Source organism: Pavona decussata, unplaced genomic scaffold (assembly GCF_977016875.1).
Source record: "Pavona decussata unplaced genomic scaffold, jaPavDecu1.1 SCAFFOLD_281, whole genome shotgun sequence".
NCBI lineage: Eukaryota > Metazoa > Cnidaria > Anthozoa > Scleractinia > Agariciidae > Pavona > Pavona decussata.
In genome coordinates, this window is record NW_028145682.1 from 765519 (window position 1) to 790000 (window position 24482).

Consider the following 24482-nt stretch of genomic DNA (forward strand, 5'->3'; position numbering starts at 1 on the left):
GGTTATTTTTGGATACATGATGTCATAGTCTATAGCCATTGTCTTTAAGTGTATAAAAACGCAATAGCGGCCAAGTACATCATTCACAAATTGTGAGTTTCAGTAGAAATCATGGATGTTGATACTATTTTTAACGAATTTGAAAATTGTATCTGGCACAACGAGATACCAAGTGATCAGCTTTGTCTCGCAGTGGATCAAATGACGGCGTTGACATTTCCCATGGTAGGTAGTACCAATTTTGAAATCTAGTGTATTTGTTTTCAAGACTTAACCAATTGATTGTCTTATTCATTACAACAAAGTCGATTTTTTTGTCTTGTATTGTTCAATACCTCTACTCGATCACTTTTCAAAACGGACAAATTTTGTTCCTATTTTCAGGATATTGAACAGCTTCTTGGAAGCGATTTACAGAATGGAGCCGGCCGAAAACGACCAGCAAAGGTACCATCGATTGAACTTTGAATGTTGTTGAGTTTATCGAGATGCTAATACGCTTGTTTATTGTTTTGTAGGATGACGCAGACGTGCCGTCTGTCAAAAAGTCTAGAAATGAATGTGGGACTTGTGGAAAAGTTTTCACTCGAGCAGACAAATTGAAACGTCACGAAGAGACTCATTTAAAGATAAAGTAACATCAATGTTCCAAATGCGACAAGACCTTCCATCGCAAATCTGATCTACAACGCCACGAACAACAAGTGCACAAAAAGCGAGCAGCTCTGCGTGAATACAAGTGCCTTACCTGTGGAGAGATCTTTCAGAACATGGCTCCATTTCAAGCTCACCAGAAAACTGCTCACAGCAACCCTTCTGCACCCACAAAACGTTCACGCCATGATGACTCAGGTAAGAACTCAGTAAGATAAACTTTGCCATCGTATCTCTGCGATACAAAGCACTTGTTTGCTTTTTACAGCAGATTACAATAAGTTAATGCTTGTATGGTATCGTATGCAAATTAAATTTCCGACGAAAAAGAAGTGAAGTGGAACAATTTCTTTGTGTCAAGGATTAACTAATTAAATGAAATTAAATTCGGGCTATGGTAAAACAATGGAGTATGAAATCGTTTTATTATGCAAGGGATTAAGATCGGGCATTTTGTGTATGATTACTTTTTTCGGGACCTAGCGCCAAGAAAATAAAGCGAAATCTTATCGAGAAAAAAGCAGTTTCAAGTACAAACTGGCAAGAAGACTCCAGGGCCTTGGCTGACCTTCCAGAAGACGAGCAAAGAGTACCGGCACCATTGGTATCAAATAAGGTCTCGCTTTAACAGACAAAACCGTCTTTTGGACTGGTACAATTATCGCCTGACTTCCCTTCAACCGCAACAGATTATACAACATCTTGACGACATATTTACTGACCAGTCGACGGTGTTTAAGCTGAATGTGTCTTTTGGATTTATACTGCGTAACAACGAAACTGGCCAACGGCAATATTATTACGCGTTCCGAAACAACGATCAAGTTTTTGAAGAACCGTTCCAGATTTCAACCGCGGCTGATTTACAACGCGTTCATCAAGCACTGCAAAATCTTGATGTACTAGAATGGGTGCGTCAGCGACGCCCCAACTCTAAATGGGTCGTAGAGCAAGTGACTAATGTCACATTTTTCATAACGAAGCTTCGAGGCCACACTATAGGACGAGGCACAGATCTACCTGCTTACCTGGCTGAAAACCATGGTTTAGTTGCCTTGGATCGAAACCGTCAGACGGGAAAAATCTACACCGACAACCTCTGTTTCTTCCGAGCCCTGGCTGTTCATAACGGCTGTCACCCGAAAAACTTAGAGAGAGATGCTAAACACTACTACGAGAGATATCGCGAAACGTTTCCCGAGAAAAAGAAATTTTGTGGTGTGAAGCTTACAGAACTGTCCGACCTAGAACATCTATTTGAAGTTAACCTTTTCGTCTATTGCCTTGAACCTACCAAACATGACGGAGAAGAGGGTGAAGAAGACACGATAAAAGAAGACAAGGGTTCTACACCAGAGATTGCAGCGCAATTGATACATCGCTCCCTTTGCCACTACCCGAGTACTCTATACCTCAACCTGTACCAGAATCACTTTTCATACATCAAAGATATGAAGAAATACGCCAAATCGTACTGCTGCTCTCGATGCGGAACCTATTGGAGACATGTAGGAAAACTGCATCGTCACGAGCGAACCTGTGAGGCTAAAGTGTGTTATCAGTTTCCTGGGGGTGCGTACAAGACTTCACCTACCATATTTCAGCTCTTAGAGGACGAAGGCTTTACCGTTCCTCAACATCTCAAGTACTTCCCTTACAGGGCCACTTTTGATTTTGAGTGTATGTTCAGCCCTAACACTGGTCTCAATAATACAGAGAAATTAACCTGGGAAACCAAGCACATCCCTTTGAGTGTCAGCGTCTGTTCAAACGTACCAGGCTACGATCAACCCAAATGTTTCATCTCAGAAGGGGATTCCAAACAACTTGTCAAACAGATGGTCGATTATCTAGTAGAAATAAGTCAAGAAAGTTATCGCCAGATGAAAATAGAGTTTTCCTTTCTTTTTGACGCCATAAATGAGAAGTTAGAAAAGGACGCGAGGGAGCAGACAAAAAGGAATGATTGCGCTGAAGAAGAAGATAGTGATGATTAGGGAGAAGATCTCATGGAAACGGATAATGAAGAAGAAGACATTGAGTCTGAAACGGAGGAAGATCGTGCTTTCTTAGACGATGAGGTAGAAGAGCAAGGGCCATCATTTTACCGTGCGCTGGATAATAGGCGCGAGAAACAACGTAAAGAATTTCCAGAGTATACAAACGAAAAAAGAGAAGTAAAAAGACCTGGACCTACGCGGAAAAGAGAACACCCTTTGAAAAAATTGAGGAACAGACTAGACGAATACCTGAAAGAGCTTCCTGTACTTGGCTTCAACTCAGGAAAATATGATTTAAATGCCGTAGAAGAATTTCTCTTCCCAGTCCTGGTCCAAAACGAGGAAGTTCTGTTTACTATTAAGCGCAATAATAATATTATGTGCTTGAAGACGGCACACCTCCGCTTCTTAGATGTCACCAACTTCCTGGCGCCTGGATTTAGTTACGATAAGTTTCTTAAAGCTTACGAGTGTCCACAAACTAAAGGCTTCTTCCCCTATGAGTGGATGGACTCTTTGGACAAGTTAGATCAAACATACCTTCCTCCTCATGAAGCGTTCTACTCTTCTTTAAAGAAAGACAACATCACCAAGGAAGATTACCAGTACTGCCTTAACGTTTGGTCTGAGAACAACATGCAAACATTTAAAGATTTTCTTGTCTGGTATAACAACCTGGATGTACAACCCTTTTGTGATGCACTGGAGAAGATGTGCGCATTTTGGAAAAATAAGAACATTGACATGCTTAGACAAGGTATTTCTATACCTGGCGTTACATTAACTTATCTTTTCACCACCCTGGAACCTGGCATTTTCTTTTCCTTGTTTGATGAAAAAAACAAAGACCTGTACACGCTGTTTAAGAAAAACATGGTAGGAGGCCCCAGCATCATATTTCATCGCTACCACGAAAAAAAACAAAACCAAGATCAGAGAGGTAGAAATGACAGCCCAAGGAAAAGAACCCAAAATGTGTCAGAAAATAGTGGGATATGATGCCAATGCACTGTATCTGTGGGCCATTATGCAAAATATGCCCACCGGCTCGTTTACTAGACGGAGAGAAGAAACGGGATTTAAAAAAGAAAGTTCTGTCAAGCTTGCAACAGAATGGTAAGAATGGGAGGCTCAAGACCGTGGCATTCACATACGACACCAGATCAACGCCACAGAAAAGCGCATCGGCGAAAGAAGACTTCCCGTGGATGGTTTTCACGGTCCTTCCCAAACAGTGTTCCAGTTCCATGGTTGCTGGTGGCACGGTCACGACTGCCATTTAACAGAGGGAAAAGAAATGAACGAAAAAAGAAAACGACCCATGAAAGAGTTACTGGCAGAAACAAAAGCTAACTCCAAATGCATTGAAGAGCAAGGATATCAACTCATTGAAGTATTTGAATGCCAGTGGCGTCGACTCAAGAAAACAAACTCACAAGTTCAACACTTTCTGTCCACTAAATTTCAGCGTCCCCTGGACCATCACGAGACTTTAACTAAAGATCAGGTTTTAAAAGCAATCTGTGACGAATCTCTGTTTGGAGTGGTGCAGTGTGACGTTCAGGTACCCGACCATCTCAAACCTAAATTTGCAGAAATGTGCCCCATCTTCAAAAACACGGAAATATCTCGAGATGACATTGGCGAGTACATGAAAGCGTTTGCTGAGGAGCAAAATATCATGCCACAAGCTCGAAGAAGCCTCATCGGTAGTTATTTCGGAGAGAAGGTCCTGTTGGCCACACCGCTTATCAAATGGTATCTTGAGCATGGATTAGACGTGACCCACATCTACCAGGTGATAGAGTACACACCCGTTCCTTGTTTCCAACCCTTTGGGGAAGCTGTGTCCGATGCTAGACGTGCGGGAGATGTTGACCCAAATAAAGCTATTATCGCGGATACAATGAAATTGGTAAGTACCATTTTATCTGAAAAAAGTTTATTGTTTCGTTTATTGTTTACATCTGTTTTATTTACGAGTTCATACATTTTATTTATAGGTTGGCAACTCTAGTTATGGAAAGACGATTACAGATCAGGAGCGCCATCGAGAGGTCAAGTTTTGTGAAGAAACCAAAGCTTCCCGTCTCATCAACAAGCCCTTCTTCAGACAAATTGATCAAATTGATGCGAATACTTATGAAGTACAATCTTGTAAGAAAAAAATTAATTAAATCTACCCATGCAAATCGGTTTTTTTGTGTACCAGTACGCTAAACTTAGAATGCTTCAGTTTTATTTTGACTTTATGGATAAATATCTAGATCGTTGTGATTTTCAGTATTGTGAGATGGATACGGACTCAGCGTACATAGCCCTTTCAGGTCCATCAGTAGAGAGTTTAGTAAGGCCAGAGTTAAAGGAAGAATTTCAACAAGATAAGTGTAACTGGTTCCCTCGAACCGACACAAGCGAAAACAAAGCTTACGATAAAAGAACCCCTGGGCTTTTTAAAGAAGAATGGTCGGGCGATGGAATAATTGGTCTCAGTAGTAAGACGTACTATTGTTTTGGTGCTTATGACAAGTTCAGTTGTAAAGGGGTCAATAAAAAAACAAACGACATTAACAAAGAAAAATATTTAATGTTCTGCTGACCAAACAGAGTAGTTCGGGTTTGAACAAAGGTTTTCGGGTAGTCGACAATACTATGTATACCTATGAACAAATCAGGGATGGCTTTTCGTATTTTTACCTAAACGAAAAGTGTTAGAAGATGGAGTTACCACTGTGCCTCTAGAAATTTAACTATGTGCTGTAATTAATTTTTTTTGTTAAGGTTAAGAACAACGATGTATAAGCGCTCTAGAAATATTGTATTATATTATTTATCTGCCTTCCAAATAGTTTTAAAGATTGTATAAATATAGATATGTATATAAGTTTGTGATAACATAAATAAACTAAGTTGGTTGAAACTTGGCTTGATCTCTGACTAATAATGCAGACGCGAAGTCCACGCGCGATCCCACGCGTGGGTTCTTCACGCAAACTTCGTTGTCACACGAGCTCTTAGGTAAAACACTGCGCTAAAAAATGCCCCTTCTGCCCTTCGTGCCCTTTATGCCCGATAAATTTCATGTTTTAAATCATTTTCGTCAGTTTTAATCAACCTTTCATAGGGGTAACATGAAGAGACTAAAATGTAAACATTGCCCGGTCCCAGATTGTCAATCAACATTTTTAGTTCGACTAGCAAATCATTTAAGTCAAGTACATGAATTTTCCGAATTGGAACGCAAATATTGGTTACAGTTCGCTAAACTACAAACTATCAAGATGGTTCGTGTTTACGAGAAAGAGGGTGAACCTAGAACCATTTTTCTATAAATAAGAGTGCATGTAGTTCAGTTGGTCAGTTGTAATCATGGACCCAAGACTGAAACACCCGTTTCCCGCTTTAATAGCCGGTCCAACCTGCTGTGGTAAGACCCAATTTGTGAAACGTTTACTAGAATCGGGCGAAGACATGATTAAAGGTTCTCCTGAAAATATCATTTGGTGCTATGGAATTTATCAACCGACTTATGATGAATTGCTTAACACTATTGCAAACATTACGTTCGTTGAAGGAGTGCCTGATGATTTGGAGTCTATGTTAGACCCATCTATTCGAAATCTTGTGGTCCTCGATGATTTGATGCACGAATTGAGTAACGACCAGAGAATCACCAATTTGTTTACTAAAGGCTGTCATCATCGAAACCTCAGTGTTATCTTTATTTTGCAAAACATCTTTTACCGGGGAAAAGAATTGAGAGATATGAGTTTGAATTGTCATTATTTGGTTTTGTTCAAATCCCCACGCGATAGCAGTCAAGTGATTGACTTGGCAAAGCAGATCTTCCCCGGCCACGTGAATTATATGCGCGAATCATTTCAAGACGCTACCGACGAAGCTTTTGGTTATTTGTTTTGTGACCTTAAAGCAGAAACACCGAGGGACTTCCGCTTGAGAACCAACATTGTCCCCGGGGAGACTCAGATTGCTTATGTCAAAAAGGTATAAAAACACTGCATCATAGTGATAGAACATCAGTTGAGCATGGCTCAGCGTCTGAGAAAGAATCACGATTTTCTGAAACTCCTTGCAAGGTGTACTCCAGCGCAACGTAAAGTGATTCTAAAATTTGCAGACGACGCTTTGGTAAAAACTATTTGTGAGTGTATTCTCAACGTGTTAGAACAAACAGTGCCAGTCAGCAAATCAATTAAGAGAAAACTGCTAACACACAAGAAAGCCTTGGTGGCTTTAGCGCAAAAAACAACACCACTGAACAAGAAGAAGAAAATATTAGTCCAACGCGGAGGAAATATTTAAGGACTTTTGTTGCCACCCGTGTTGAAAGTATTAAGCGCACTCCTGACATAAATGAATCACACCAAACGAATGGTTCTCGTTCCCGAGAATACCCTAGAACGATTACAAAATCGTCAAAACGTATTATCACCACCGCTCACACAGCAATTGAAGAGTTTTGATGCCGAAATGTCGGACATTTTGGCGAGTAAACAGCTAGACGACGAAGAGAAAGCGAGGTTATACAATCAAGTATTACAGCGCTATCTGACTTATTACGATCAGCGAAAAGGCCAACCGTTAAACGTTAGGATTGCAGCCCAACCGATGACAAAGAGTGAACCGCTCGTAGAATTATCAAAGCCAGAAAATAGTAAAGAGATACCACAAGCAGTGGCAACATCTGTTGAGGAAGAAGTTTTGAAAAGCGTTCCTAAGGTTTACAAGACGGGGGCAAGACAACTCTTAGATAAAATTAAAGAAAATCGGAATGTGTTGCATTGGAATGATAAAGGGGAACTGATCTACGAAAACAAAGCGATTCCCGGCTCTCACTTAGTGGATTTAATCAATGATGCACTACGCCACCGCAAGGGATTTGAACCTGTTGCATGGCCGGTCTTTGGGAGAGGCCTGGCCCGAATGAACGTTCCCGAAAACTTGGTTCGTAATCCCCAAAGACAGAATGTCATTCGCGAGTTTAAAACTAAGGTCAGAGAGGAAACTCCAGAGAGTCCGTCCCGTTGGCTTCCAACACCAGTCACTACTACATCCCCCATAAAAAAGCAAAAGCGAAGAGTGTTAACTTCACGCCCCCAAGCTGCTCGTTGGTTACGATTATAAATCATGACAACAGACATTTTTTTTCAATGTAAATGTTTTCTTTATTGTGATCCTCAATAAAAAAACTTTAAAACTTTATTACATGGAGTATGTAATGAACTTGATGCTGTGCTATCACTCCTTGTGCGTTTACATGGGTATATTTTTTTAGACTTAGAGGAAAATATTTTTCGACAAATCGTTTAACAAGAAAATCATTTCGTCGTTTGTTGTTAGAAAAATGGTGTACAATAGTGCTCATGCTTATATCACGACAGCGAAATAAGGCATAATATATGCAGTAGTGTCCGCAAACTTTCGAGTTAATACTTTGCAATGTCACAGTATTAAAAATCCAGCTGTTAGAGTTGTTGTTCAAAAAAGGAGTAAATGCTCTTGAATAACTGCTTGGAGGTTGCCCATAGGAATCGAAATATTCTCCCTGTTTTTCCTTGGTGAAGTAGAATGCAACCCAATGAGATCCGGGCTTGTCACTGGTATCCACATTGGCAATAAACAGGGCTGGGTATGACAAAACACTCGTCGGCAGTTTGTCTGAAGGGTAGACTCCTTGAAACACAGCTCTGCTATATTTATCCTTTCTTAAAATGAGTGAAAGCTCAATGGTGTTCATGCTTAGTTGTTGTAGTCGTAGAGAACGTTTCGGTTTGTGTCAATTTCGATAACACTTTCAAACTCTGCATAGATGATGAGGTTTACTGTGTTGGCAAGGGGCTGAGCGAAATGAAGTTCTACGTGAAGGTTGCCTTGTTTTATAAGCTCAAAATGATCACCCGGACAATGATCCGGGGTCATATCAAATGCAAACAAGGTGTATCCCTGGTGATAATCGCTTCGAGTCATCTGGTTTCCCTTATCCTGGGAAAACGCCCCAATTCCGGAGAAAAGACTCTGAAAGCCAGTTATGAAATTCTGACCGCCAGCTTTCTCAAGCTTGAGAAAGAGAGGTTTCCGAGGTATTTGCTCTCCATCCACGTAAACACCGACCTGACTTAGGTTGTGATGTTTAAAGTTGAAGGGGTTAGCAGTGTAAGATCCATTGTATGCTTCTGTGTCCACTAATCCCAATACTAGACGCTTGGGAATGCGACCCAAGAAAATATTATCTGGGTTAAATGCCCCGAAACCTCCTGGAATCGTTAGAACTTTACAGTCCACTCGACGTATGGGGTACTTGGCAGTAGTTTGCTTTAACGCAGCGGCGTGTCCCAAGGCGATAGAGGAAGCGATTTTAACTTTTCTAACATACAAGATCGCTTCAGTGATGACCACCTTGAAATAGGGACCGGTGGCTGAGGAGACTAGGCAGAATGCATTCTTGGCTCTGTTAAGCTTAAGCCTTAAGTTAACTCCGTTCAGTAATAAACGCTCTTGAAAGAAAATGTCACTGTGAATAGGACCAGTCATATCGACCGTATCACTACCTTTTGTGAACTCATAGCGAGCTTTCAAGCCCATGTTTGCAACATCATTCTCAGCCGTCGGATTAACAGCGTCCATCTTTCCAGGGGAATCTTTATAAAACATGGCCATAGACAGCTGACTAGCCTTAGCATCCTCACCGTAGTTTAGTAACGTTTCAATCGTAGCGCAGTAGGGGTAAGTATTAGTTGATGGTGAGATCAGTCGCTCGTTTAAAGAAACATCCACTTGTGAAAATAAGGAATGTAGAAATAGATTCACGGGGCCCACTTGTGCGTTGGGGTCTAAGACGGCACCGTTTGGTTTTGTAATTTTGACTTTGCCATACAACTGCGTGCGTGCCAGGTCTAGGTATTCTTCTCCGGATCCTGAGACATTAAATTCGATGGGACCGCTGTCTGTGATGTTACTCAAAGGGTGATATTCTATCCACTGTCCTTTCGTGATAGACGTCTGCGTGGTGGGAACAGTGAAAAGATCTAGCTCCGTTTTCGTACACTCTATTGAGTCGCGGTGAACAAAAGCCATTCTTAGTTTCCCGATAAAAGTTTAAACGTTCCTTGTTATTGCTTCCGCGGAGTTGTTTTTCGTTTCTTGCTTGGAGGTGAACTGATATTTTTAAGATGAGCTTTTTTTTTTATACCTTTTCGACCACCACCTGACTGCTCTTGCGGAGAATTCTGGGAAGTAATATCACTCAGAGCCTGTTTAGCGCGTTTACTGACCGCCCTCTTAAGATCCTTCCCCTCAATTACATCCTGGGCAACATTAACACCTGTTTGTAAGGCCTTTTTACCAAGCACCCTAGCACCTTGTCGTAGATGAGGCATCGCCCAGCGAAACAGACCTCTGAAAATACCTCCTAGTCCATAGCCCTGCTGAGATCGAGCGCCATGAAAGGCTGGCAAATTTTCACCTTTTTGTTTTGCCTGATTAACATAGTACTGCTCGTACAACTTATGATTTGGTGTGTGAAGTTTCTTCATCCTTTAAAAGAACGGAGGTTGACTCTGACGAAAATGAAGTGTGAGCAACACTTTACCAAATTGAAATGGTACAAATTCTCCTGTATCGCGCCTTATATTAACTTCGATTGTTTCAAATTTGCTTTCTGCTGACAGCTATGTATTGCGGGCGCAAGAATGACTTGCTAATCCACTGACCATCGAGGCCTTCTACTGGAACGATACGCAGTAGGGGGACAAGGGCATCTCCGACATATTGTCCCTTCACAATGTCGCAGTAAATATATAGATCATGAAAACCGTGTTCCAGATCCGCTTCTCTTTCACCTGTGGTGGTCTTTGAAATAACTTGGGTTGGAGATTGGAAGCCAAGCATGTATCCAATATTTTCTAGAACAATTTCTGTGTTATTTTGTAAGTTTACAGTGACTTTCCGACTCAGAGAATCGTATGAGAATTTCACATCATCTTTGAAACGCTTTTCACTATCCACCAACTCGTTAATCTTAGCAATAACAGCATCAATTGAAGCATAGTGACCTGGTGGAATTATCATGGTTTCCCACACTCCATGAAGCTCACGATTGCGAAGAAGGAATCGATTCAGAAAATTTCCTTGCACGTTATTCCAGCTATGTGGATAATGAACCTCCGTCAAGGCTACTTACCAGTCCCCCTCCAAATTAATGGTCTGGGGTAATCCCACTCGGTACTCGGTTAGCGTATTGTTTGGGAATTTATCCAGACTACTATTACTAGGTAGATGCAGATAAAATTGTGTTGCTTCCATGCTTTCTAGTAATCAAATGATCACTTTCTTAAGGGGGATCTTAATTTATAATAGTTCACTCAATGACACTTTGATCATTTTAAAGTTATTTTATTAAATACACTCAAAAAACCCTTAATTACAATTTTGTTAGATCACTTTCAGAAACCCAAGAGTTAAATTTGGGGTCTTCATAACCTTTCCATTTCACAAGATATTCTACTTTACCGTTACGCTTTCTCTTACGCAAAACTTTTTCTACCCGATATATTTCATCATTCTTAATTACTTTTTGCAATTCTGGTTCATAAAATGTTCCTTCTAAGATTTCATTCGCGTCGTCTTTAAGCTTATAGACCGGTACTTGACGTGGAAATCGCTTGTACACGGTAAATAATTCTTCTGTAAAGATTGGAAGATAAGATTTTTCAAATCAGCGCTTCACTTTACTAATCCTCACACGATCTCCTACTTGAAATTTGAAACGAACACGCTTCTGTGTATTATCACCGTAAAGCGTATGCCACACTTTAGCCTCATTCCCTTTAGTAACTTGACTAGGTTTCATTTTAATACTACGATGATAAGTGTTATTATAAGACTTAACCAGTTGCGGGAGAACATCAATGTAACATGAAGTGTTTTTATAAGTGAAATATTTATACATTTTGTTTTTAAATGTTCTATTAAAACGTTCAACAACCGATGCTTTAAGTCCTGAGTTAACTGTAAAGAAATCGATGTCATTATCACGCAAGAACTTCTGGAACACGCGATTGAGAAATTCAGTTCCTTGATCTGTTTGCAGCTTGAGTGGTTTACGACTAGACGATAGAATCGTCTGAAAAGCTTTGACTACTTCTTGTCCCTGTTTCGTCTTTAAAGGCACCACCCAAGCGTACTTGCTGAAAATATCTATACAGGTCAGCAGGTATTTGAAACCTTTGTTATATCGACTCAGACTTTGAACATCGACCAGATCTGCTTGATATTGAGCATCTATACCAGAGACAGTCACTCGACTTCTTTTGTAATGTCTGCGGGCGGGTTTATGAAGCGTGTAAACATCTTGTTGACTCAACCAATCTTGTACTTGTTTACGGGAAATTTTACTGTTTCCCTCTTCTTTGACCGCCCCGTAGACAGCATCTAAACCACCGAAACTTGCGGGTTGACTTGGGTCAAGGTAGATGCTTTTGAGAGTTTTCTCCATCGCAAAATTCAGAGTTTTGGACAATTACTTTACCACCACAGCAAGCTAATACGCAGCGAATGCGGTTAAAGATTCGTTCGAATCCAAAAGAGGGCGAAGGCGGACAACAGCCCATCAGCAACGTCTACCTTCACGGTTGAAGTCGTTATAATTGTTCATTACATGCCTTCACTTATATAACTATCCTTATAGCTGAGAGAGCGTGGGAACTAGGATATCATAGACTTCTTTCCATTCCTCCTCGGTTAACCCAATTTGTTCCACAAAATTTAAGAATAGCAATAATCTCCCCCAGTTAACTTCTGTGAAGACTTCTGAATGTAGATTCTTTAACTTGTCGAGCATCGGTCCTTGTACATCAGAGAATTTTCCTTTAAGTGAAGTTATTTCACTTGATGGTGTAACCACTTTTCTCGCTATAAGGCGGTAGACGCAAAACTGGATTTCAAGTCTAGAGAGGGTTAAACCCATGTTAAGTCGAATAATGACAAAGACAAACTGACTCAGAATTATCTAATGTGCACACTTTATTATTTCAGAAACAGACTTTAGTTTTAATTTCATTAATCATATAAGCAAGTTCCATCAGTTCTTCTTCTTTTCTAACAACATTCTCGGGACATTTTACTTCTATTAGGTCAACTTTCATATGCTCATCACAAGTTTTCACAGCATTACTCTCTTCTCCACAGGGACCATAGTAAAGAGCATGTAGAATGCGCTCTTGTAGCTGTTTCGATTGCACAAGCTCACCAAAGCTATCCAACTCAAGGGAAGTGAGGTACACGCTGGTCCAAGGCAGCTTTGGTAGTTCGGAAACGTAGGCTTCCCACGATTTTCCCAGCTTGAAACCAAGCACACTGCAAATGCTGTCAGCTGCTTTTAGTACCTCATTCAAGTTGAATGAACATCAACGTGGTAGTAGAACCAGCCATCTTCACTATCCATCATAAGACAAGAGTGTTGTCTTTGACTCGGGTGGTTGATGGCACAACCATTGCAACGATTCACTTTTTCTTCTTCAATAAGGGAGTCAAACATAGCAGCGTAAGTTAACTGAAACACATGCCCAACAAGACTTGCTGTCTTCTGCCTTTGAATTTGTTGCACTTCGTCTACTGTCAGGAGAGGTTTAGGGGTCAAATCGACTTGAACGTTTGGAACCATCACAGTTTGTGAATGATGCACTTGGCCGCTATTGCGTTTTTATACACTTAAGGACAATAGCTATAGACTATGACATCATGTATCCAAAAATAACTTCAAAAACCTGTCAAACCGGTGATACCGCCCATGACTGCCATAAGTTAAAAATAGAGCATGACATCATTGATCAACCTGTCAAACCAGTTCATAACCTGTTCGTAAGACTAAAATAAAATATGACGTCATCCTATAATGAGTGATCAAGACAATAGGCGGTGACGTCATCGTCGTTAATGTATGCCCCCGCGTATTAATGAGAATCCCCCGCGAAAAAGAGGCCTAACTGGTCCCCCCCTCACTACTGCAGTGTGAGCAGAATTTCCAAGATATTATACGAATTTACTGTATCTAAGTAAGCATCTCCTGAGAATATTTCGAAATTTCAAGGTGACCTTCAACATTATTTGGATGGAATCTCGACTACGCTTGGCTGGGTGTAAAGTTTTGGAGTCACAAGTTAAAGGGTCTCTATTGGGGTACTGGGTTCTCAGCTATCAGCAAGAAATTTTAATTTCTATAGCTGACTTAAAAGTCATATCTCAGCTATCAGCTAAAATTTGGGCCATTTCTCAGCTATCAGCTAATTGTGATGGATCTCAGTTAAGCTTTACTTATCGCTTCTTTTTGCGTTTTGTATCCTATCGAAGGTAAGCCGCTCATTACCCGAACGGTGTCGAGTACCATCCGAAGATTTCGGGAGAATTTTCGAGTTATTCCGATTTCTTTCGAGACCAAACAAACACTGCTTATCATCTTCTGACTACATCACGACTTTTTGAAACAACTCGTGAGGAGCTCGGAGCCATTTTCGTTAACTCACGATTTCCCTTTTCAGGATGTTTTTGTAATTGTGTTGAAGCCTCCTGAATAAAATGTTATGCTATGTGAAATTTCTTATAAGATTGGGAACTGGGAACCCCTCAGCGAATTATGGGTTTCAAATTTGTTTGCCCTTCCCTTACCACGATTACGTCTTTTCATCTTGAAGGAAGAAGTTAACTAATATTAAACTTTTGAAAATATCTATAAATATTTTTGTTGATACTGTCATTGTTTTGTTTGATGAAAATATATTTAGCTGTCTTTAATTTTTATGAAGCAATAGAGGCACGCATTCAGGACATTTACTCCGTAAAAACTTAACTCTTATTTTAAGTCGTTTTTTTCAACTTAATTCTGGTGCTGTGGAAAGAGCGGGTAAATCTTATTTGAAGACGATCCATCTTATGATAAAATAACTTTCATCTTATTTATACGACGATGTCGTCTTAGATTAAGATGATTTTTCATAGATCCAAAGTGCGGTGGTAAATTATATTTTAATCTTAACTCAAGATTTGAACAATCTTATTGTCGATGTTTTACAATCTCAATTTAAGTTTCGAAGCAAGGTAGAAATAATAATATAATAACGGTCAACTCTTAAGCCTACATTCAAAAACAGGGAGCGTTTAATACCGTTAAGCTTGAACATGATATATGGAGCAATGAAAACACAACAAATTTCAATCCATAGTACTTTAACACCAAATCTAAAATGACACAACTTATACAAATCAGCTTACGGTAAGTTCACAGGAAAACAGAGGCTGGGCCGCGGCATTTTAAATACTGTTTTGTTGGTCTTAAAAGTCCTGTAAATTATAAACGTCTCATTGCAGATTGTCTGAATTGTCACTACACTTATTCTTCTGATGGGTGACGCAGCAGAATTGTTAAACTCATCTTTGGTTTTCACAAAACAGTCGGTTGAAAAAGCGACAGTAATTTCTTCATTCCATTTTCATTCCTCTGTCTAGTACATGTTAAATTGATGTAAGGGGACTTTAGATCGTATTTGATGTCCAGATGTCTTCTCATTCGAATATTGGAGTTATTGTCTCGAAATTCTTGTAAATTTTCCACTCTCCACTGCTTGAAGAATATAAACGGCTTTTTTTACCACCGATTTCATTGATAAGCCACCCTCGAATAAAAACTCCCGCGAGCATTTGGCGATTCGCTTCCGTCAATCATGCACTCCTTATATGGTGTTATAACTGCCGCTCTTGTTTTCAAAAATATGGCGGCCACTGTGTAGCCTGTTCGGTCGACATGGTTGCTTCTTATTCTTCAAGTTTACGTTGGCGAGTGGTGTATTTGCTCGTGCAGGGGTTGAGCGCGAGCGCTATAGCAAGACTTGCTTGATGAAGTAAGATGCCTCAATGTACTTTGATTAAGATAAGCGCCTCTCAAATGAAGATGACTTAAAGACAATAATATTTAAGATGACCTTTTATCTTATATATAAGTTAGACTCCAATAGTCTTCATTTAAGATCTCCTGTGTTAATATAAGATGATTTCCGTCTCAATTTTAATGTAGTGGAAAACGAAAGGAAAAATCTTGGTTTAAGATTTTAGTTTTTAAGGAGTGTACATAAAAAAATCGTGTTTTTCTTTCAGATTTAAAACGGCTTCTTGAGGGTTCTCATATCATTGACAAGAAAAACGTCACAGTGATCAGGCAACCTCCCAAGAAAAAAGTTCCACTCGATCCACTAAAGGTCCATGTTCAAGGACTCAACGAGACGACCTCTGAAGACTGTGTGAGGTACTATTTGGAAAAATTTTCTTCGGTAGAGGTCACTGCGGTGTATAAAGGCTGCAACAACAACGCACTGGTATTTTTTGACACTGAACCAGGTAAGCAGCATTAAAGAAGAACATAAAAGGCATATAAAAGAGCTTTAAAGACTCGACGTTTATTCTACATATAAACTCCCATCGGCCTTCACAGAACAGGGACATATCGTTCCTTATGCGGAGATGAGTCTTGATTCAGACTGGTTTTGAGATTTATTAATATTCAAGGTGCTCCATTTATCAGTTTTGCGATGCAAGGTGTTTCAGAATCGCCACTCAACTGAGTTAGAAGGGCTTTCTTTTATTTTTTCATTATGGACTTCAGATATCTAAAGTAGCTTGTCATTATCATTTTATTATTCAGATTTTGGGGTTCTATTCGACAAAGTTGCCAAAGATCCAAAAGATTTTGAAGGAAACCATCTTCAACTGGAGCGAGTGCCCATTTGCTCTTGTATTCAGGTCCAGGGATTAAAGAACGAGACAACGGACGACACAATAGAACTCTATTTTGAAAATCAGAAAAAGAGTGGTGGGAGCCGTGTCAGCTGTGTAGAAAGAAAAGATAAAGACGAAGCCTTGGTTTGTTTTGAGGATCCCTCAAGTGAGTAAAATTTTAAGATGACGATGATGATGCCGTTTTGCTTTTTGGCCGCGAGAGGACTCTGCCGACAACATTTCTTATTTCTTCAAATGTCAAACAATTTTAACTTAAGTTATATACTAGAAATAAACACGGCGTCATTACTAGCATATAACTGATCGGACCTGTATGTTTATTTGTTAAATAAGGGCAAATCGTTCACCTTTTTTACCATCAAGGGCCTTGATGATAAAAGCAAGCAACCAATTGCCCTTAACAAATAAACATACAGCTGTGAGTTAATCTACAATGAAAAAACATTGTTCGATTTTCTGGGTCAATTATATTCTAGTAGAGAGAGGACTTGGTTTGATAATTGTGACTAAGCTTCATTGCTCATGTAACGAGCATCTTTGTTCCTATGACTCATTGGCTAATGTCGGAAGTCTGGTGATATACTGAATTTCACTCTGATTGTCATTGTCCATCGAATTTAGCATTGCTATGAATATCTGGGTTTTTTTTCTTTCACCCTCTCTCTTTCCTTTTTCTTCCAACTTCAATTCTATCTAACCTGAAACCCATGTATTTTATAATGCAGGTGTTCAGAATGTCATCAAAAGGAGACATGTTCTGGATCGACAAAATCTGGAAGTCAAGCCATATTACCCTTTTCTGGAATCTGCAAAGGCAAACGAAACGGAGGTACGATACGACGCTGAAGTCTTTGAATACATCAAAATGAACCACGAACGTGATCTGCAGGCAGAGTATGAGAAGCAAAAACTACAAGTTGAACTTTCAGAAGATTCCCAAGGCTCAGTTCTCATCATTTTTCCAACAGAAAAGAAGAATGATTCTCGTCAACTGTGGCAAAAAAGGGTAGAGGGTTTGGAATGCTTTCTTAACAGTTTCAACAAAGTTCAAATCGAAATCCCTGCTGAGCTTTTTGACGAAATAACACAACGCTGGCGGGAGGAATGTGAGCTGAGCTCACCCCCAGTAACAGCTAATTATCTAGTGTCGTTCAATGCACGTGTAAGGTGTGCCCAGATTATTGGCAAGACGAGTAATGTAGAGGAAGAACAGCTCAGGCTCAACGAATTGATCAAAGCTGCTGAGAGGGACAAAGAGCTCATGAAGTCAATAGTGGAGGTAGAGGAGAGAGACATCACGAGGGGACGTCTGACATTGATGAAAATGTCTGGCATTTGCGAAAATCTCCAAAAGAAGCACCAACACCTTACAATTTCGGTTGACCTGAACAGCAACAGATTGCGTCTGAAGGGACCAAGAAGTGTTCTTCAGGAAGCCAGACTTGAAGTCTATCAGTTCATCTCAAAGATAATAAAACAGACCCTTGAACTTCCTACGAACGTGAAAAATGTATTGAAGGAACCCCCAGCCTCCAAATTCACGCAGGGTCTACTAAAAGAAAGGGAGATTCTTGCACTCTTTGTTTACGATGAAACCAAAAGGTCTAACGAGATACAAGTAGTCGGCGTCAGTTCAAAAAATGTAGCAGATGCAGAAACGGTGTTGCAGAATGCCGTTCAGGAACTCAGTCTCCCCTTAACGCCCGATAATACGCTAGTGCTTGAAAGCTGTAAATGGAAAGATTACCAATTAAAACTTACCTCCACCCTCAAGATTGGAATTATTGCAGACTTACCCTCCAGTACCCTTTGGGTGAGCGGTATCGCGGAAGACGTAAAGGAATGCTTTGGTTGTATTAAACAATTCCTCGAGGAAAACACCATTCTATATGGAAACTTTCCTTTGGATCAGGGGACCACCCGCTTCATTCTCGAAAAATGGGGATCAGAACTAGACAGACTCAAGAAAGATCTTGCTGATTGCTGTCTAGATATGAGACCCGCCTCTACCTGTGAGGGAATCGAAGTCAGTGGCACTGCTGAAGGTCTGAGAAAATGCCTTCCAAAGTTAAAGGAACTATTACTCGCTGTTCAGAAAGATTTTGTTCCAATAGAGAAGCCAGGGATAAAGAAATTCATTCTACAAGGAAAGGGTCCTGAATCTCTGCGAGCTATAGAGGATCGAAATCACTGTGTTATCCTCACAAAAGAGAGAAATGAACAGGAAGAACCATTCATGGAGGTTGACCCAGAAATAAACGATCTTGGAAAGTCATCTTCAAAGTCCATGTGCAGTTACCTTACGATAGAGGGGAAAACAATTTCTGTTTTGAAAGGTGATCTGACGAAACACAAGGCGGATGCCATAGTCAATGCAGCTAACAGCCAGTTGAACCATGTCGGGGGCCTTGCCGCTGCCATTGTTAAAGCTGGTGGTCAAGAGATTCAAAATGAATGCGACGACTTTGTCAGAGACAAAGGTATACTCCCAGAGGGTAGCACAGTGGTCACTACAGCAGGTGGGTTACCTTGTGACAAAGTCATCCACACCGTTGGGCCTCAGTGGAATCACTTGGATAGCCCTGAGAAGAAAGAAAAGAGAGAACGTGTACTGCATTACGCCATCACAAATTGTCTCGTGAAAGCTAAAAGCTTGAAATCCATCGCCATTCCAGCCGTCAGTTCTGGTGTGTATGGCTTTCCCCGTGACCTTTGTGCAAAAGTCATATTAGACGCCGTCGTTGATTTCTGCACGAAAAACCCTGCGTGTAGTCTATTGGAGATTCATCTTGTTAACAATGACGATCCAACAGTCACTGCATTTGTAGAAGAAATGAGGAAACGATTTACAAACAAGCCCACGTTTATTGGCAACGAAAAGCCTGAAGTTGCAAGTTTTGGGCTTCACGCTAGCAGTACTCAACATAAACCGACGCCTAGACCAAGAAGAAGTCCAGGTCGATCCCCACAAGGCATTCGCATCACCGTAAAAGTTAACGACCTCGCCAAAGAAAAGGTATTACAAATATTTAACACTATTATTATGCCCACTCGTGTGCAACAATCTATCCAAACCTTCATAACGTAATTTCGTTTATGCGTCACTCACTGGGCTTTCTATGAACAAAAAAAAGAAGGCGACTGCAGAGGTTGGAGAAGACAAATACTGAATGATCGTTACCTGTTTAGTTTCAGCAAACATCCTTCTGGGGGCATCCAGATAACGGTTTACCCAAAGTAGGGAACAGTATCAAACTGAATGTTTAGTTAATTCCTCGCTTTAAGTCCGCTGTTTACGGTTAAGCGAATGCGCGAGCACACCGGCTCAAAAATAAATTGTACGGGTCGACACTAAATTCGATGTGAGCTTGTGGTGGAACAATCTGTTGAAATCGCGCCCGAATTTTGATCATCCGCTCTTCGTTCTCCACTTTTTATAATCTTTGTTTCCTGTTGTAAATATAAGTTCGATTTTTGTAAGATTTTTGTTCGCGGCCGACCGGCGACGGGACGTTCTGTGGACTCTATGGAAGCACGGAAGTAAAAGTGTACAGAGTTGAGTGGATGTAGATGTCCTGTGTGGTTAACAAAATACGTTCACCAACCGTGGAAAATTTGTAAAGGGATGAGTCTGTTTAAAATAGACAACGATTTCGCCGACCATCGGCTTTCGCTGGAAATGGCAAAGGTCAGTGGTTGCAGGCATGTACTCAGTCAACACGGCTGGCTTTGGATCAACCCTAGACTTCCAATTTATAATAATAATTCCCCTCTACAGTACCCTAATGGCAATTCTCCTCACAGTTTCCTTTTCCGTGTTTTGTAACAAATTATTTGTACGAATAAAACAGAGAGATTGTGCAATCTACGGTGTATAAGATGAAGAAATATTTCACACCTTCAGTGACTTTCATAATGCAAAACATTACGATTTCACTCGCGAGGATTTTCCAGATTTCAATCGTACTGTTTGTTCATATGGAAGTCAACTGTCAAAAACGGAGAATTCGACCGACAAACAGCATCAAACATCAGTGTTTTGCTTTGCATGGAAAAAATTGAGACGCGAAGCGAATAAATTTGAGATCAAATGTGCGACTTAATTGTAGTCGTCTATTAGCGGGCTCAAATCAGTAGCGAGCATTAGAAAAAAGAAAAGATTTGCGGCAAACTACAAAATATATTGTAAGGCATTTATTTATCTATAAAATTATGGTTATTGCGAATGGAAAACGCAGTTTTGATTTGTCACCACAGCTGCGTTTTCTCAAATGCATTCCAGCATCTCGGAAGGACGCTCAGTGTTGTTGTTACTAAACGGTCGCAGTCTTGAAGCTTGCGGATTTCTCGTTCTTCGCCTTCTCGCTGGTCTAATAAAATCAGGCTATCGAACGAACACACTATAGTTAGTTTATCACTGAATGCTGATGAAATGCTGGTCCTAAGTACGTACGTTTGAGGGAGCTTCTCGGCTTTTCGAACTGCGCGTAATAAAAAGATCCATGCCGCGAGATAAACTGTAATATATTGTACGAAAATAAAACCGTATGCGTTCGCTTAAGTTCTGGCATTTCTTGGGTGTCATGAGACATTTGCACGAAGCATTGCAAAAACCCCATGTGTTTTACATGGGCAGCCTTTTCTTTTCTCTCTGAAACGTGACTGAAACATTGGCCGGTCAGTTTTATTTTATGTCAGCTAGTTAACTAGACTTCCCCGCCGTATCCCGCCGGTGCTGTGTACTCGCTTCTAATTGGTCCAAAAACAATTAGCTTGATAGCGCCTACGTCATCGCTCGCACATGCGCCGAACCGTGAAACTCTCCCTTTAAACCCAAGAAGATATTCATCAAATCTAATTTGGAAAATTAAAATAAGAAGTTGTTAGTTTTAAATTTTTAACAAGTTCCTATTATCTTCGTTTATTTTGTCATTCTAGGCAGATATGTTAGTCGGAACAGCAGCACCGGACCTCGATTTGAACAGAAATCCGTGTGCACAAGCTCTCAGTGAAGCCGCTGGTCAAAACTTGCAACAGCAGTGTACCAAAATAGCCCCGGTTGCTGAGGGTGATATCGCTGTAATTAGCCAAACGGGAAGACTCGATTGCCAGGCTGTCACATTTGCAGTTTGTTCTCAGTGGAGTGAGGGTAGAGGAAAGCAGGTATCACATTCATTTTCTTATTACATATTGCTGATATTTCTTGGCAGCACTTTTTTATATATTGTGAGGGTAGTTATGAGGGTGAATGGCCACCAAATAGCCCAGGAGAGCTTCGTGGAATGTTGTCATACCGTCCGTTCAAGCAAAATATAACCTACTGCTCATGCTCGACAGGGATACGACCTTTTTTTCACAACTACAGGTAGCTCTATTGTAATTTCTGAGAAAAAAGGAACAATTTATCTACAGTGAAACCCAGCCGATCGTTTTGTTAATACAATAAGTAAGCCTAAGCAACCGTTGAGCACTACAGACTAAGTCCACTATTTCAGACCATTCCTACCAGTGCAAGTTAGGGAGTGGCCAGAAAAGTTAAATTTGGTCGGTTGAAGTGCAAAGACAGCAGATTTGAGACTCAGCCTACTGATACAATAGAGTACGTTCCCTCTTGTCTAAATTATGAAAACCAAAGGGGACAGGTTTAGACAAGATAGCTACTAGGGGGTAACTATTATTGACGAAAATTTGAATCGGGACCTCGACTCAGTCAATAATTGGCTAATGACATCTCAAATAGACTTACGCTGAATACTACTAAAACAGAATTCATGCTAATTGGATCACTCCACTGTGTTCCCACAAATCATGTAGCCACTGTTTAACCCTTAGGCTTTTATAGAACATATCTCAGAACACTGTGACGTATTGATAAGTTTACGCCAAGGAAATTGTCTCTGTTATCAGAGCCCTTGAAACAATTTGCAGCATATCTATAATGCCTTAGTGTAGGCACACTTCGATTATTGCAGTGTTTACGTATTTTGGACCAACGCCGAATAGAATTCTTTCAAATAAATTACAGAAGCTACAAACTGCGCTGCCCCAATTCTTACCTCTTTCAGTTGTAGAACATGTACAAATGTTGAAGATTTATATATTAGCCTTGAGCGGAGAAAATTAAGTGCTCAATGACAAATGCGAAAAGCAATAATGGCCTAAAAAATATTTACACGGTCTTATACGTGAGCATCCGAGCACGCTATTTATCAACCGAGTGACATAACCGAATATTTTTTGAGAGAATCCGTGAACAAATTTGCAGTTCCATTTCCCGGTACAAATTATCCGAAAAAGCAGCTTTATTTATAGTGGTGCGGTTCTTTTGAACAACTTACCCTCTCAGTTATTTTCCAGCAATTGTTTTTTTTTTTTTTTTTTACCTGAGTGTTAGAAATGTTTATTGCCGTATTTTAAAACGCTTTCAGGTTCTCAGAGGGATCCTCAAAAAGTGTCTACAGGAGGGTGACAACAAAAATATGGGGTCCATTGCGTTTGCTTCAATTGGAACGGGTACCCTGCAATTTCCCCGAGACCAGGTAGCCGACATCTACTTCGATGAAGTAATGTCTTTCAGCCAGAAGAACCCCACGACGTCAGTGAGAGATGTCCGATTTGTGCTGCACGATAAAGATACTCAAACTATACAGTCCTTCCAAGCTGCGGAGCTGGCAAGAAAAAGTAGTGCCTCAAGTTTCACTAGAAAGAGTACCGATCCACATCAGCGAAAAGGCCTCAAAAATGGTGCATCGTCCAAAACCCCTACCACATTCTCTACAGCAAAAGAAAGAAAACCAAATCATTTAGAAACATCTGTGGGGTCCTTGCGTTTTCGAGTGCAACTTGGCGACATCACTAAAGAAACCACTGATGCAATTGCAGTCGTCTCAAACAGTCAGTTAGATCTCTCTAAAAGTGGAACGGGAGCTGCTATACTACGTTCAGGAGGTGGTTCCATCGCAAAAGAGTGTTCCGAAAATGCTCCTCAGACTCCAGGTTCTGTTGTTATTACATCAGCGGGGAATCTAACGGCAAGGTATCTCTTCCATATCGTCCCGAGTGATCAATTCCCTGCAGACATGAGCAGCTCCCTGACGCAGTGCCTCCAAGAAGCTGAACGAAACCGAATGTCATCTATTTCCTTTCCAGCTGTTGGAACTGGCATCCTCGGGGTATCTGCAAAGTCCTGTGCACACGCAATGCTTTCCGCTATTCTTCAACTGAGTAAAGAAACACCAAAGTCGTTAAAACTCGTAAAGATGACCATTTTCCAGGAAAGTATGATCAAAGATATTCGTTTGGCCATGGAGGAGGCCTCTGGTGCGAAATCCTCCCAAGAATCGGGATGGCAAAAAGCCATTGATGTACTGCATATTGTATATTATATATTGTATATTATATATTGTATATTGCATATTGTATGTTTTACAATTTTCAAAGGTTTCAAAACAGTGGCCAGTGCGGCCTTCGGGTTTGGAGGAAGCGATGAAAGTTCTAAAACATCGGCAAATACTCAGGAAACAGTGGCCAGTGCGGCCTTCGGGTTTGGAGGAAGCGATGAAAGTTCTAAAACATCGGCAAATACTCAGGAAACAGTGGCCAGTGCGGCCTTCGGGTTTGGAGGAAGCGATGAAAGTTCTAAAACATCGGCAAATACTCAGGAAACAGTGGCCAGTGCGGCCTTCGGGTTTGGAAGAAGCGATGAGAGTTCTAATACATCGGCAAATACTCAGGAAACAGTGGCTAGTGCGGCCTTCGGGTTTGGAGGAAGGAATGAGAGTGCCAATACATCGGTAAATACTCAGGAAACTGACAATCGGAAGATAGACCTCTTGTTGTATGCTGGTTGTAAAAAGGATCTTCAAGGAGCTTTGAAAGCAGTCAGTGACCTGATGAAGGAAAACTGTAAACAAACGGTTATAGAACATGAAGCGATCAAAAGTTTAACCCAAGAACACATGCACAGAATCCACACTCTTGAGCTTCGTTACAGTGTAGAGGTAACGGTGGAAAAACAAGTGGAAC

At 40.6% G+C, this 24482-nt stretch overlaps 1 protein-coding gene and 1 pseudogene across 5 annotated transcripts in view; both read left to right on the forward strand.

Annotated features, from left to right (window-relative positions):
- The window catches only part of LOC146455258 (protein mono-ADP-ribosyltransferase PARP14-like), a 104613-nt gene that overhangs the window by 13859 nt on the left and 66272 nt on the right, over nucleotides 1-24482 (forward strand). For all 4 annotated transcript variants that reach the window (XM_085094531.1, XM_085094533.1, XM_085094532.1 and 1 more), the window contains 5 exons: nucleotides 15819-16058; nucleotides 16363-16602; nucleotides 17183-19473; nucleotides 21396-21620; nucleotides 22886-24482. The exon at nucleotides 22886-24482 is cut by the window's right edge and continues 102 nt beyond it. In XM_085094531.1, coding sequence (XP_084950657.1) covers nucleotides 15819-16058; nucleotides 16363-16602; nucleotides 17183-19473; nucleotides 21396-21620; nucleotides 22886-24482 — 4593 coding nt within the window. The remainder of the gene's footprint in view (nucleotides 1-15818; nucleotides 16059-16362; nucleotides 16603-17182; nucleotides 19474-21395; nucleotides 21621-22885) is intronic.
- LOC146455259 (uncharacterized) lies at nucleotides 2664-5453 on the forward strand (annotated as a pseudogene). Its single transcript, XR_014859064.1, has 2 exons — nucleotides 2664-4569; nucleotides 4658-5453. The product of XR_014859064.1 is annotated as an uncharacterized LOC146455259 (transcript).